General features: G+C 41.1%; 1 protein-coding gene and 1 long non-coding RNA gene across 3 annotated transcripts in view; one reads left to right on the forward strand and one right to left on the reverse strand.

The window, feature by feature from the left end:
• The first annotated feature begins 3,271 nt into the window (after positions 1 to 3,271).
• LOC102300099 (zinc finger protein 271) lies at positions 3,272 to 11,582 on the forward strand. 2 transcript variants are annotated; one of them, XM_014330932.2, is made up of 4 exons: positions 3,272 to 3,676; positions 5,760 to 5,865; positions 6,791 to 7,471; positions 9,182 to 11,582. In XM_014330932.2, the coding sequence occupies exons 2-4, from the start codon at positions 5,848 to 5,850 to the stop codon at positions 9,794 to 9,796; spliced, it is 1,314 nt and encodes a 437-aa protein (XP_014186418.1). In that variant the 5' UTR covers positions 3,272 to 3,676; positions 5,760 to 5,847; the 3' UTR covers positions 9,797 to 11,582. The 2 variants fall into 2 exon arrangements, with proteins under 2 accessions (XP_014186418.1, XP_005951948.1); XM_005951886.3 differs by having other exon boundaries at positions 9,179 to 11,580.
• A 1,208-nt stretch (positions 11,583 to 12,790) lies between these two features.
• LOC102299793 overlaps positions 12,791 to 15,231 on the reverse strand; it is a 4,771-nt gene continuing 2,330 nt past the window's right edge. The window contains exons 3-4 of the long non-coding RNA XR_317815.2: positions 15,117 to 15,185; positions 12,791 to 15,010 (exon numbers count right to left, since the gene is read on the reverse strand). This is a non-coding gene — a long non-coding RNA (uncharacterized LOC102299793). The remainder of the gene's footprint in view (positions 15,011 to 15,116; positions 15,186 to 15,231) is intronic.

Genomic DNA, 15,231 nt, shown 5'->3' on the forward strand with positions numbered 1-15,231 from the left:
GATAGCTCAGTAGGTAGAGTGGTGGCCCCATGATCGGAAGGTTGGGGGTTCGACTCCACTGAACGGCTACTCTGAGGTACCCCTGAGCAAGGTACCATCCCTACACACTGCTCCCCGGGCGCTGCACTGGTGGCTGCCCACTGCTTCACTGGGTGAATGGGTTAAATGCAGAGGAACTATTTCCCTATGGGGACTAGCACGCACACTTTACACACACTTTTGAATAATCACTCAGAGGTGTTTTTCCATGCAGTAAAATTGCTAACATGCTAATACAAGTTGTTTCAAACAGTTGGGTTGACAAGATAACAATATAGAACATACCTCACAGTAACTGCACTTGTAGAGTCTTTCTGTGTGGATCTTTGGTGTGTTTCAGGTCAATGTGGAGATTTAAAAGTCTTCTCACACAAGTCACATTTATAAGGTCTCTCCTCAGTAGTGGGTAAACATGTGGCGTTGTAACTGTGTGCCTGATAAACATAGTTTACCACACTGATCACAGCTGTACACATCATGTCCGGTGTGAATGCGTAGGTGTGTATTTCGGTTCTGTTTCCGGCTGAAGGTTTTTCCACAAACGTCACAGCTGTATGCTTTAATCCCAGAGTGGGTAACTAGATGACTCTGTAAGCTGCTACTTGAGTAAAAGCTCTGCCACACTGATCACAGCTGTACGTTTAACTCCATGTGGTGGTGATGTGATTTTAAGCTCTAGCTGAGTAAACGACTTTCCACAGTCTCCACAGCTGACGTCTTACTCCAGTGTGGATGAGTTGGTGGTTTTTTAAGCTTCCAGACTGGGTAAAAGACTTTCCACACTCATCACAGCTGAACGGTCTCTCTCCAGTGTGGATGAGTTGTGTTTTTAAGTTTCCAGACTGGGTAAAAGACTTTCCACATCTCCACAGCTGAACGGTCTCTCTCCAGTGTGGATGAGTTGGTGTGTTTTTAAGTTCCGACTGGTAAAAGACTTTCCACACTCTTCACAGCTGAACGGTCTCTCTCCAGTGTGGATGACCTGATGCATTTTTAGGGAAGCTTTAATGGTAAAATCCTTCCCACACTCGTCACAACTGTATTTTCTCTCTCTCTTTCTTCTGTGAGGTTTGTCGGCCTCCTGAGAGCGCTGACTTCTTGGTCCACGTTGGTCCTGCAGTGACAGAGAAACAAACAGAGGCAGTGAGTGAAATGCAGTCGTGGAACAAACTGAACTCCCTCCATTAACCCTTTATGGGTGGTCCGAGTGTGCTACAGAGATTATCTATACCACATTTGGACCCCGAGTGTGCGTACACACACACACACACACACACACACACACACACACACACACACACACACACCTGTGTTGAGCTCATCGTTTCCTCTGTAGTGACTCAGCTGAGTCCAGATGGCTGAAAATGTTCCTCTGCTGCTCCGTCAGACTCTTCTCCTCCTGCTGATCAGCTGGGACACAAAACAGATCTTTGTTAGGCTCCACACTGCACTGAAGAGTCAAAGTGTCTCATATGTTCATCTGACAACACAAAGTACAAATTTCACTCTGATTGCTTGTAGAAATCTTGTGATCTGTTGCTATTTTTACCATTTCTTCTTGGAGCAACTGTAACGCACATTATTTCCTTAGGTATTAATAAAGTATTCTGACTCTGATTGTTTCAGGATGAGCTGCCATGATCCAATCACACATCTGCTTACCTGTAGCTCGTTTCTCTTCTTTTCTATTTTTTCTAAACTGAGCACCTGATGGCTTTGAACTTTTCTTGTACATTGGTTTTAATTTTGCACTGCAGTATGAACACAAATCCACCAACTCGAGGATCACCACAACATAACCTACCTACACCTTAGTTCACAGATTCACTTTGTGTAGGTTTTATTTCTGGGATTTCACACAACCCAGGATTCAAGTTATGAATCCATAATAGGCTTGGATTTACATCATTATGAATGAAATGTGCTCTACCTGGAAGCAGCCGGCCCCGCCCCTTTCGATGGGTTGTGTGTGAGACTTTCCTAAAGTGTATATTCATTTTCTTACTCTTCTTATATTTATTGTTTGTTTACTTGCACTGCTGTAACTGGAGCCTCGTCGTCTCGTCTCTCTGGACTGTCTGTAGCGGAGATGACAATAAAGTTTACTTTGACTTCAGCAGCGAGCAGGAGCACCGAGGAAAACCATGGGTGCAAATTATAAGTCTGTATCATGATGTCTGGTGTTTTAGTGTTTGTTGATTTGTTTTTATTTTGCGAGTCGGTTATTAGATGCTGCTCCAGCCGGTCAGAGAATCCCCCGCCGCCCCGCCCTCTCCTCTCTGTGCCGCAAGCAGCAGGCGCCCCTCGCAAACGGAGGGCGCCCTTACTCCCAGCAAATGGGCGATAGAAAACCGATTGGTGCCCATGCCATTCCCAATATGCGCTGGGTGATGTTGGAGCAGCATGAGTACGAGCAATTATTTATTTATTTTTGCCGATGCCCACCAGGGCAACCGCCCGTATCAAAAACCGTTACTGGTTACAGTGATGGTTCATGCACTTCATATAAAAGCAGACCAAACAGATGTGCAGGTGACTTCGGGTCACTTCAGACAGGGTCAGTGAATGTCTCATTCAAAAAAACTGTGGGGAATGAAATGGGATAGTCCTTAATTAATACGTTTAAGCCTCTGGAAATAGGGACTGTGTTTGAAGTAAATTAAACATCTGCACTTGATTGGAAATCCGCTGTGGTTTTGTACAGAGGCTAAACTGGTGTATGTGTTCATAATTTGTAAACTGAAGATAATTAATCTCAGAAATCATGACACAATATGGAGCCCGCATAAGCTGCATTTACTAGCATCAGTAATACCCGTCCTGTAGTAACTCAGTATCAGATCGATACTGTTGCGACTTTCATCCGTAAATAAAGCCGCGGCCGGCTGAGTTGGTTGTGTCCCTGTGACGCGCCTCCAATAATCCATAATGAGTCGAACTTGTACTTTGCGCATTTATTTTAAGAACAAAACAAAAACAAACGTTTGCGCTTTCAATCAATTTACAAATAGCGCATGGATTAACCGGTGTGCCAAAAAATGACGCTCAACAGAAAAGTTTGCCCACATCCACTCACCCAACACACCTGCTGCGAACACCGACATCAGGTAAATAGACTGTGACCACACCCACATGCCATCACCTAAGACGCAGGTAAAGCTATACACCTGTGCCACCGTAACAAATAAGCAAAACATAAACATTGACTTTGGCTCTTACAGATGCCAAAGCTGTTACGACTCTGCTAATCACAGTTCAATCAAGTTCACTTCTCCATCCCTGAGGGATCACCTTGGTCATACCGTATTTTAATAAGAAGAATCGGATTTGATATTCTCCGCATGCTCATTGGATAGGAGCCTGTCAATCACAAATTATTAGCCAATGAGCAAGCCGTTTCACAGCGAGATCCGTGCTTCCAAAGTTACGTGGGTTTTCTATCACCAAGATGGCGACCGCGGAAACGCTCGTCCCGATGCTTTCAAACGGCTTCAGAAAACAGCGCGTGGCGTCACCTGTAGCTACGATCGCACCTGACAACCGCGTGAACCACGTGGGTCTCTGCTCCGTTTCCTGTGTTTGGAAAGAGTTGCAGCTTCATCGCGGGGTTTCTCTCGGTTTGTGGGCTCATCTAAAGGTAAGCACCGAGCTAACTTTACTGTGAGTTCAGTTCATGTTGAGTTTAGCTCCTGAATGAGGTCTTCTGCTGCTCTCCTCGGTGTCTGTTCACAGTTTATTGTGAACACGTTGAGAGAAGAGTGAGAGAGTGTTTGGAGAAAAACACCAACTAATCATTAGCTCAGCATGCTGGGAGAAGTTGGAGCAGAAAAGTCTTTTCATTGTCCCTGCAGCTGTTTTTCTGCCTGCACCAAACCTCTACAGCCTCGTTTCTATTTGAAGTGACAACAGGAAATGGATGAGAGCGATCTGCTGCAGTATCAGGGTCACAATAAACTTTATTGTCCAGCTGCTGTGGATGAACACATGAGAGGAACTGAACTCCTAAAATGATCTGCAGACAGCAGTGAGAGTGATGAGGAGAGAATAGAGATACCAGTAACAACACATAAGACAAAACACAAACTGCAGGAGACAGAAAGAAAGACATGCACCGGTGACTGCGGTCTGTGTGTTGAGGCCTGGAGAAAATTAGGCTTAAGCTGAAATTGGGGAACTCGGCTATCTATACTCCAAAAGCCAGGGAGGTTGTTTGCAGGGGAGTTACTAAATTTTTAAAACCCAACTTGGAAATATCACATTTTTACTTGATAGCAGCAGTTGTTAAAATTATTGGTCATATTTTGTGGCAGGATGCCTAAATAACATTAAATGTTTAAATGTGTCCATTTTAAAGTTTGAGGGCTCTACTGGACAGCTGTGAGGTTACAAATGAAGAGCGTGTTATGTGCAACAATGTAGCAATTTTACTGTTACACTTTGATTCTCTTTACAGACTTGTCATCTGCATTGTATCACCGTCTGATAAGGTCGCTTATTAGAGTATTGTGCACTCATAGGGGTCATTTTGATGCCCGACATGCCTGTTTTTGTGAGCATGTACAGAGCTAGGAGTAAAAGCCCAGCTTAACAGAGGAAGCTGATATTCACTGTTTCTTTGTAGCTAGCTACACAAATCTGGTTAATGTGTGCAAACATTCTGTCTTTTAGGCTATATCAGAATCAGAAAGACTTTATTTATCCCCAAAGAGCAATTAATAAAGCCTCACATAGAAGCTGCAACTCCACTGAGCATGTGCATGTGTTTGTGCATGTCCGCCAGACTCAGGGAGATGCACCAATGTGCTATGGGAGGGGTGAGATGGGACAGAAGACACACCGAGTTTAATAATAACAAAGAACGCAGCAGTGACACATTAACACATGTGGATTAAAAAAAGAGGTGTTTGAAGACGTGCTCATTGCATCATGGGAAGGCCTTAGCAGCATGAGCCTGTTGCAGCATAACTAATGAAGCATTCAGGGTCACTTGATCCAACATTAACTATAAGTTTTATTAAACAGGAGAATTTTAAGTAAGTTTTTTGTTATTCGAGTTTTTATTCGGGAAATACAGGCATGAATGCACTTTTGGTTCATCATTTCATCATTTTAAAGTAACAAAACCGAGAAGGAAAGAAAAATGTCTGGGCCTTGTCGTACAATGGGTACACTAAAGTTTGACTTTGCAAAAAACTGTGTTTCAGGCTAAAAAGTTCTGTGGTTCAAAAAACCTATGAAAAGCACTTTTTTATACTTGTGTTAGGTTTTGTATAGAAATGACACAAAATTCAATCTCGGGCTAAATGTGATGTAAAAAGTTTACACTGACATCCATCTTGATCAAAGATGAGTGTTGTGAAGCTTATCTCAAAAGTAGAATCTGCCTACCAAATCCAAACTGGGAGCTAGTTCTGCAGCAGAGAGGGGCAACAGGAGGTTGAAAGCTGAAGTCTCTGCCTCCCATTCTACTTTCAAATATCATAAGAACGGCAAGTAAACCTGCAGTCTGATAGCAAAGTGGTCTGCAGTGGAAACATGGTATTTTGAGGTCATTAAGATGGGGCCGGATTATTCAAGACCTTGTATGTGAGGAGGAAGATTTAAAATTCACTTCTTGATTTAACAGAGAGTCAATGAAGGGACGCCAGTGTAGTATTCTCTCTCTTTGTAGTCCCTCTCAGTAGTCTCGTTGTCTAATAAAAATCTGTTCTTTGTCCCAGCTGATCAGCAGGAGGAGAAGAGTCTGACGGAGCAGCAGAGAAAGATTTTCAGCTATTTGGTCTCAGCTGATTCACTACAAAGGAAACAATGAGTTTCGCAGAAAAGGTGAGAAAAATATCAGTTTCTCTGTTGGTGAATCTGGGTGCACTTCATCGGCTCCCAAATCTAAACTGGGAGCTGGTTCCACATCGGCTGCTGTGTGTTAGCCCCAGGCTACACATTCATACCTATACAAACAAGAATCAAGTTAATAGATGAAATAAGAAGATCACACATTAACAGGACACTAAAATAGCAGATTAAGAAAATTGAAATTCATATTAAACCCCCAAATTTTAAATGTAATAATTTCCCATTTAAACATAATCTGATCTACAAACATCTCAGAGTGACAGCCCTGGTCTTTATGAGAAATATTGTGAAGTCTTTAAAGCTCCCATTTCGACAATATCATAGGATTAAAACAGTGGAGTGCCACCCAACAGCTCTCAGCTGATCAGCAGTGAAATATGATTAGAAGTAGAGAAAATAAACAGGATAGTAGCTGGATACGTTTTCATGGTCCAGTATTGTTCTGATTTTCTTTTTCCCCTCCCTCTGGCAGTCAGGTAATTTTCTGGGTATTGAGATTGAGTTTGTAGCATCGTGATAATCCTGCTTTAATCAGCTTCACTCTACTAATTACTGCTTGTTCTGGGTGGGGATGAGAAACATAAGAGAGATGATATTTACCACTTTTAGTTGCTTCTTTGTCATAAGGGGTCTGGTATAGTTTTAATTAATATCTCAATCTAAACACTAGGTATAGCCATTTACAGATATTCTAATGGTTAAGTTATGGAAAAATGAATAATTGATAGTAAAGTATGCTCCTGTCACCAGAAGGTTGGGGTAATCCACAAAGTATTTGGAACCTGCCATGATTCAACATCAGGTTTAAAGCTCGTGTTAATGGAGGAAGTTTGAAGGTTGAGTTTGTTCCACGACTGCATTTCACTCACTGCCTCTGTTTGTATCTCTGTCACTGCAGGACCAACATGGAGCGAGAAGTCGGCGCTCTCAGGAGGCTGACAAACCTCACAGAAGAAAGAGAGAGAAAACATACACCTGTGACGATTGTGGGAAAGGTTTTACCTGGAAGGTCTCATTAAAAAAACATCAAGTCATTCACACTGGAGAGAGACCGTTCAGCTGTGACTTGTGTGGGAAGTCTTTTAGACAGCCTGGAAGTTTAAAAAGACACCAGCTCATTCATAGTGGAGTTAAAGAACATACTTGCAATCAGTGTGGGAAGTGTTTCTCTCGGAAAGAAGGGTTGGAAGAGCACAAACGTATCCACAGTGGCGTTAAACAGTACAGCTGTGATCAGTGTGGTAAAGTCTTTGCTCACCGTAGCGGCTTATGGACTCATCAAGTTGCCCACTCTGGAATTAAGGCATACAGCTGTGAGGTTTGTGGAAAAACCTTCAGCCAAGTAGGGCACCGAAATGCACACCTACGCATTCACACCAAAGAGGATGTGTACTACTGTGAACAGTGTGGAAAAGTGTTTATGACAAACAGAGACTTAAAAATCCACAAATTCACTCACACTGGAGAGAGACCTTATAAATGTGACGTGTGCGATAAGGCTTTTAAAGATCCAAGTTCCCTCAAAGCGCACCAACAGATCCACACCAGGAAGAAACTCTACAAGTGCAGTTACTGTGAGGTATGTGTTTACATTTTTATCTTGTAGTTTTAGTGTTTGAACAACTCTGCTTATTAAATTTTGTTGCAATATTAGCAACTATGCTGTATGTACAGGAGATTCATCACATTTCAATATCATTTTTTGTTTTGTTTCTTTCATGATTAGGTCAAAAAAATAAACCTTTATGTAACTGTATTATCTAATGGCACTTTCATGGTATTAAAAGATTATTTCTGTAAGAATGTGGCTGTATGTGAGTTTACAGTTACTCATTTTCTGTCTGGTCTACATAGAATAAAAAGAATTGTAGTGTCATTATAAAGATATAAGACTTAAAAAAACAACCACAACTAAATAGTCTACTCACAAGTAGGCTGTTTGGCTGTGATGCCACTGCTGGTTGTTAACATTAATGTTGTCATAACACTTCCATTACAGCTGGTAAGTGGGCCTTAGAAACTGTCCACAACTAAACTTTTGAGGCACAAATTCTTCTGTCTCCGTTCAAAACACATTTTAGTTATCTTTGACGCACCTGAGGGATTTACTATGAGGGAATTTCAACCACTGTCAGAGATCAAGTTTTCCGCTTCAGCTTCTGTACGAGGTCATATAAAAAATGTCAACCATAAAAAGATCCCCATGAGTGCCACCTAATCTAATCGAAGACATTGTCCAATGATGATAAAGTGGTGAAATATAAAGAAAATAAAAGTGTAACACTAAATTGCTACATAATTGTAAAAATATTAGATTAATATTGCAAAGAAACATTAAGTTTGTTATTTCAAGTGACAATTTTAGAGTAACGGTGCATTCACTGGTCGTGTGCGCATTCGCACCTCGAAGCACGTCCAAAGCGAACTGGTCACGCTTTAAAATATGCAATTTTCACGCCCGTGAAGCGGAAATGTGGGAGGAAGTAGTGCCAGACGGTATGTTTGCAAGATGGCAGCTGTCGATCTAGCGTTTGAAGAGAGGGTCTCCCTTCTCTATTCACCGTGGAGAGCAGAGCAGCGGCGTAAAGGACGCTTTACACATTAGTCATTACAAAAATTTATTTGAGACAATATTAAGATGCTCAAACTGAAAAACATTAAACATGAATATATAAAATATAACTATTTACAGAGAGACAGGAATAAAAAGGACCCAGCTTAAAGTGGAAGAGCCTCAGGGAGAAGGAGGAGAAAAATAAGAACGTTGTTTCTGCCCTGGAGGCTCCTGATTGGTTATCGCGGCGCGACTTGACACTGGAGTTCAGATTTTTCCAACTCAAGCGGTAGACGCAATAAGCGGGAATGCACAAAATGCACCACACAAACTGCAGTGCATATTTTACTTTGCGCTTCAAACGCATCAGTCAGGCTACTTGTTTGCGCGAATCAGGCAGAAAAGTGTTTTTTGCGACGCAAATCTGCTTCTGAAGTTTCACGTGACCCCCAGTCGCGCTTCATCACGCTCCTCCATTGACTTTACATGTTAACCTGAAGCTCTGGTTGCTTCTAATGCGTTCGGTGTGAACGCAGTAGTTGAAAGTACATGAGTGTTATTGTTGTATTCTGTTTGGTATACCTACAATAACTATATTTTACTTTTTAGTTATCACTGACATAGTAAAATGTAACTGAACATTGGCAGAGATTCTCTTAATTTCAGGCAACCTTCAGGAAAAAGATTTTGAAGAAATTCCCTGACTCTGACTGTGTTTGTGTCTTTGTTTAGAAGCAGAGCGACACAGATGGATCCAGTTCTCAACCCTGTCATCACTGTGGTGGTGGGAAAGCGTTTCATTGTGACATTTGTGGAAAAACTTTCAATTGGCAAAGGAGCCCAAAAATACATCTACGTAGACACACTGGACACAAACTCAAGTACTGCAAAGAATGTGGGAAAGGCTTCCCCACAGCAGGCGAATTAAAGCGCCATGAACTCATTCACAGTGGCATTAAAACGAACCTCTGTGACCAGTGTGGGTCATCCTTCACCACTGCAGGTGAGCTTAAAGCTCATAAACGAGTCCACACAGGAGAGAAACCATACAAGTGCAGACACTGTGACAGAAGCTTCTCTCGTGCAAATACTCGTAATGATCATGAACGTACACACATTGAAGGAAACTTCAGCTGTGACCAGTGTGACAAGAGCTTCAAGAATCTCAGTTCATACTCCAAACACAAACGATCGCACGCTGCAAATAAGCTATTTCAGTGTGACCAATGTGCAAAACCGTTCACTTCATTATCTGCTCTGACCAAACATTTGCATGATCATGCAGGACTAAAATCTTTGCTGCCATTGGATCACAACAAATCTGAACAGACAGAAAGAACCTCTTCCTGATCAGGCTCCACATAGTTCTGACTGTTTACCCCTGTAAAGAGTCAGCTAATGTCACACCTGGTTCTTATGACATAGCTATGACCTTTGGACTGGCAGTGATACACTTTGTATTTAATAAGTGGCAACCATTGAAAACTACAGACATTCACCACCAACAGGAGGTGCCATATGGGTTTAGTGCTATTTGGACCAGGTGGTAGTCAGAGGCCCTCGTGTTCTGAGCTGTGGCATACATGACTAACCATGGGACCAGTATAATTTTAAATTTGAACTAGACCTGGGCTGTACTTCTGTGTAATACTTATTTACAGTGGCGGCCCGCAGAAGTAAAAGCCTTTGTCCCAGCAATCAGTTTACTCCCTTTGAGCAAGTGCTTTGGCCACAGTGGGAAGGAAAAAGTCCCTTTTATGAAGGGAGCTGGGATGAAGAAGAGACATAAACATGCTGTGGAAGAGAACCAAAGATTAATGAAAGTTTTTCATTTTAAGATGGATGAGTTGCTCAGTGGAAACCAAATGTACCTACAAATAATCGAATCTAACCTGAAGCCATTCGATATTTTATTTTGATAAATATGGCAGCACTGAGACTCATTTCCTGACTCATTTTTTTTCTTTTTCAGTTAATTCAAATGATTTAATCTTTTAGTTTTGGTTTCTAATTTAGGCTCAGTTCGTTTCATGTAACCTTGCCCACATGTTAGTTTGTAGCTATATTTAATTAACTTTAAAGTTTTTCTTATTAAATGTTTCGGTGTGAAAAATAAAGAAATAATCCTATATTATCGTTACAGCCATTAGAGCCATCCTACAATCCTACACTCAATCCTGCTTATGTTGGTGACTTTATTTCACTCAAGGTCACTTTAAATCACTCATACTGTAAACTGTAAAGCTGCTACGTTGGTCATTTTAAACCACTTCAAGGTCACTTTAAATCGCAATTCTAAATTGTAAAGTTAGACTGAAATTAACCTTTTTTTTTTTTTTTTTTACCTCAAAGTGTATATTTACTCCCCTTACCTTAGTCTTGTATTGTATATTTATTCCTACTCTTCCTATATGAATTGTTGTTCTTTTTGCACTGAATGGAACTGGAGCCTCGTCGTCTCATCTCTACATACTGTACTGTATATAGCAGAGATGACAAAGTTTTGCTCTATAAACGTGTCTCATGCAGTCTGGTTCGCCTCGAGGTCAATCCAAAATTCTCCATTGATTAGTGCATTGGGGCTTTTGATGCAGTAACTGAAATTAGCACGGTTAACAGTGAAAACCTTGTGAATCTATGATGTATCCATATCAAACATGTAGTCCTAATCCGCCCTGGGTCCAGCGTCTGTAGTTTGGTTTCACCAGGTTGAGGAGGTTTGGCCTTTTTCTCGTCTTTTTGATCTGTAAACAGGAGCCTGACAGACAAGTGATGGAAAAAGGTTTGAAAACCAACTCTGTCTCATGCATGTTTTATTGGTGTCTATTGACATACAGTAAACATTTTTTGTGTCTTAGATAAAAGAGTTCAATCCAAAGTTAAAGCAAGATTCAAGTCCATAAATTATGAAATAACTGATGGTGAAATAAAATTTACTAGAACTCAGAGTAGAACTTATAAAGCCATAATGTGGTGTGAAGATAAATAAATAAATAAATAAATGAAGTTCCATAACCAAGATCTATGCCAGGGGTGTCCAAAACCTGGCCTCAAGGGCCGGTGTCCTGCAGGTTTTAGATGTATCTTTGATCCAGCACAGCTGATTTAAATGGCTAAATGACCTTCTCGATATTTCTTGAAGTTCTCCAGAGGCCTGGTAATGAAACAATCATTTGAATCAGGTGTGTTGACCCAGGGTGAGATCTAAAACCTGCAGGTCATTGACCCTTGAGGCCTGGAGTGTGCTGCCAGCTAAATCTAAGCTTTATCACTCTGACTTTCCCACACTGTCAAACTCTTTGTGTTATCACTGGTCTAGTTCCGCCTTCACCAGACCAATCAGCAGTCATGCCCCATACTTTAAATCTAACCTTGCATCTGCCATTGGCCTTTACAGACGCCTTTGTGCAACCCACCCCCTCCTCTTCTTTGCCCCTCTTCACTCAGGCTCCATATAAACCACCTTCGTCTCCACCATCAGGATCTAGGCTCTTAGGGGTCCTACTCTAATCCCTTTCAGAGCTGGGGTCCGTTCTGCGCAGACAGACCATCGGAGGCTAACTGCCAAACACGTCTATCTAAATTATGTTCATCGATAATTCTGTCTTTGACAGAAAAAGGAACAGAAATCCTATAAAGTGAGATTAAATGTGTTACATTGTCAGTAGTTGGTGCCTGCACATATTTCCTCTTCCTGTTGAAGAAAGGTGTAAATCTTCCTTCATTAAGACTTTCTGTGAATCAAGTCAAATGTAGTCATGATGATCTCTAAGGTTGCAGTACAGCAAACCTGGAACAAATGCAAACTGGATTATGGTGAACCTTAAACTCACATTTTAAGATTATAGTCTTTTTACAGCTGTTATTTTAAAAGATTTATTGCAGAAAATTCAGTATCTTTTACTCCTTTACATTTGTTTGACAGCTTTAGTTATTTTCCAAATCAAATTTAACCCAACATCCTGACTCATCCTAGCAGTCCAGTTAAAAGCCCACATCGACTCATCTACTGTTGAAAACATCCATCCCATCCATCCATTCGCTTCCGCTTATCCTTTTCAGGGTCGCGGGGGGCGCTGGAGCCTATCCCAGCTGTCATAGGTCGAGAGGCGGGGTACACCCTGGACAGGTCGCCAGTCTGTCGCAGGGCCAACACACAGGGACAGACAACCATTCGCACTCACATTCACTCGCACATTCACACCTAGTGGCAATTTGGATTATCCAATGAACCTATCCCCACAAGCTGCATGTCTTTGGATGGTGGGAGGAAGCCAGAGTACCCGGAGGGAACCCACGCAAACACGGGGAGAACATGCAAACTCCACACAGAAAGACCCCGGCCTGATGGAGGAATTGAACTCAGGACCTTCTTGCTGTGCGGCAACAGTGCTAACCACCGTGCCACCGTGCTGCCCCTGCTGCCTGTTGAAAACATGTCTCACTTTATTCAAAAACTCTTTATGCTGTTTCATTCAGTTGAATAACAGAAAACATAAACTACAGCTCATACAACTGCTCTCATAGCTTACTCAGGTTTAAAAAAATGACAAATTTCAACTTAATGAGAGAAAGAGTTAAAAAAAAATGTTTTTAAAAAAACACTACCACAAGAAAAACCTCACTGGTGTTAACAAAATTGAACAAAACATTGTGATGCACAGCACACATACTCAGTCCCACCGTCGATAATTTCTTCAGTTCAGTCGATACTTTTCCAGATAGAAAATCTGCACGTTAGATTTCCACAGTTGAAATTTTGTGCCCAGCATTAGTTTTGAAGTGTTTGATGATGTAAAGATGGTGGCAGCAGACGGGTGTGCCACAAGGCCACATTAATGTCGAGTGCAACACTTTCATCTTTTCATTACTGCTGATTAGCTGCTAAATGTGTTTATTGCTGGAATTTCAGCTAACAGAGCACAAATGAGAAAAAAATATTACTTGTAGGATTTTTATCCCCCAAGATCATAAGGAATTGTATGTAATTTCACAAAACAAATAGATTAACACCTGAATTGATGTGAGTAACAGAGTTCAGGTATTTGCAGTGTTTCCTTTCACTGCATGCTTCTCTGTGACGTCTCTGACTGAAGTGGGGGCAATCAATAGTTTCTTTATGTGCTGATGGAGACTCAGCTGGTGTTTCAAATGTCCTCTTTAGTCTCTTTTCAAACTCCAGGTCTGAAAGGTGAAGCCAATACAAAGTGCCCTGAACCTATATATTTTTTCTCGCTGGCCACCAGGGGGCGATAGTTATGGTTACAAAAAAGATTTAAGCTCCTGTGTAAATATCTGTCTGCCTGGACCTCTTTAAATTGTTTCCTGGTGAGTTCGTGGGCTGATTTGCTAATTTCAGGTCATAGTGAATGAAACATTAGGCCAGGTTTGTGGACTTTAAGCTCAGACAAATGGGAGGTTGCATCATAAATTCTGTGCCAAGTGATGTGGATCCATCTGTTTTGGGACTTCTGTGGAAATAGAGGAGCAGCTGAAAGCGTCTATTAGTTCAACTTTTTACATTTTAGAACTAAACGGTTTTAGCTTATTTTGAGCCACCTATCACACTGGCTATGCCAAACTTGCTTTGTGCACTCCTGTGGTAAGCAAACACCGGTATCGTGTGTGTGTATAAGTTAATGGATATTTTTCACTGGAAAAACAACTTAATGAAGAAAAATAATCACATCAGTGAAACAAAAAGGTAAAAATATGGAAGGAAACATTTTTCTTATTGGAAATTAATTCCAAATGAAGTATAAACAAAAACAGGTTTTTCTCTGGCAAAAAATGCGGATTATTCGACCACTGAAAGTCATCCCCAACAAAGTCCCTTGTTTTTGAGAAAACCAACAGCAGCCGGCTGTTAATGGAAATAACCCACCCCCGCCCCCCAGGTTTGTTTAAATGTTTGTGGAATCTGTTAACATGAGCAAAAGTGTAAAGTGAAGACAAAACCAGTCGACTACAAGCACAGCTGGTGCTTTTCGGGGAAGAGATGTCCCAGATTTTCACCGGCACACACTCTCTCTGTTGCTCTTTACATATGTGACAGAAGTCATAACTACAATACAAATTGTTAACATGGGGGCTTTAGCAAACTAGAAGTTACCTACACTTGATTCCAGTTGTATCTGTACAGACCCTTAAAAGGCTTTAATGTTGAGACTATACAATGCTACATAACACACCGGGATGCCATTCGTACTGTAAGGTGTAGCAATGACTTACACCTAAAGACATATGCAGAAGAGAGAATCCCACAGTTAAATTTGAACTGTTTCAGCTGAGTTTGGGTTGTGGTCCAGCATAAAAGCTGTGCTAAATCAATCCATCTGCTCTGAAGGCACCTTGGAAAATAAGGTTCAACAGCAGTCCTCACTTTCTGACGTGATTTAAATAATGATCTTCAAAGTTTGAAGAGCTTTGAATCATTAACATGACTTCAAGGCAGGTTAGTTGGAAGAATTGTGGTCCAATAACTTCATTTTGGATCCAAGGTTTTCCATCGAGGGAACACCTTTCTAGGATTCGTGACTATTCTCCAGCTGATAATGTCATGACCTGTGGAATATACTTCCATTATCCATGTGTCACCAGAGAAAAGGATGAGTATAACTTGATGGTATAAGGAATAGGGTAAAAACTGATCAAAGAAAAGGTATCTTACTTTAATGCTGAGGGTGGAGTCTAGAATTTTACGTCCAGTCCTTTACTGTTGGTTCTCACGCAAGCATTTCTAAAAAGAATTAAAAAAAAAAAAAAAAAAAAAAAAAAAAAAAAAA

This window comes from Haplochromis burtoni, unplaced genomic scaffold (assembly GCF_018398535.1).
Source record: "Haplochromis burtoni strain Fernald_Lab_line unplaced genomic scaffold, NCSU_Asbu1 Contig_1184, whole genome shotgun sequence".
Classification (NCBI taxonomy): domain Eukaryota; kingdom Metazoa; phylum Chordata; class Actinopteri; order Cichliformes; family Cichlidae; genus Haplochromis; species Haplochromis burtoni.

Coding starts and splice junctions, on each gene's coding strand:
- LOC102300099 (XM_005951886.3), top strand. Junction 7,472..9,178: donor ACAAGTGCAGTTACTGTGAG/GTATGTGTTTAC, acceptor GTCTTTGTTTAG/AAGCAGAGCGACACAGATGG.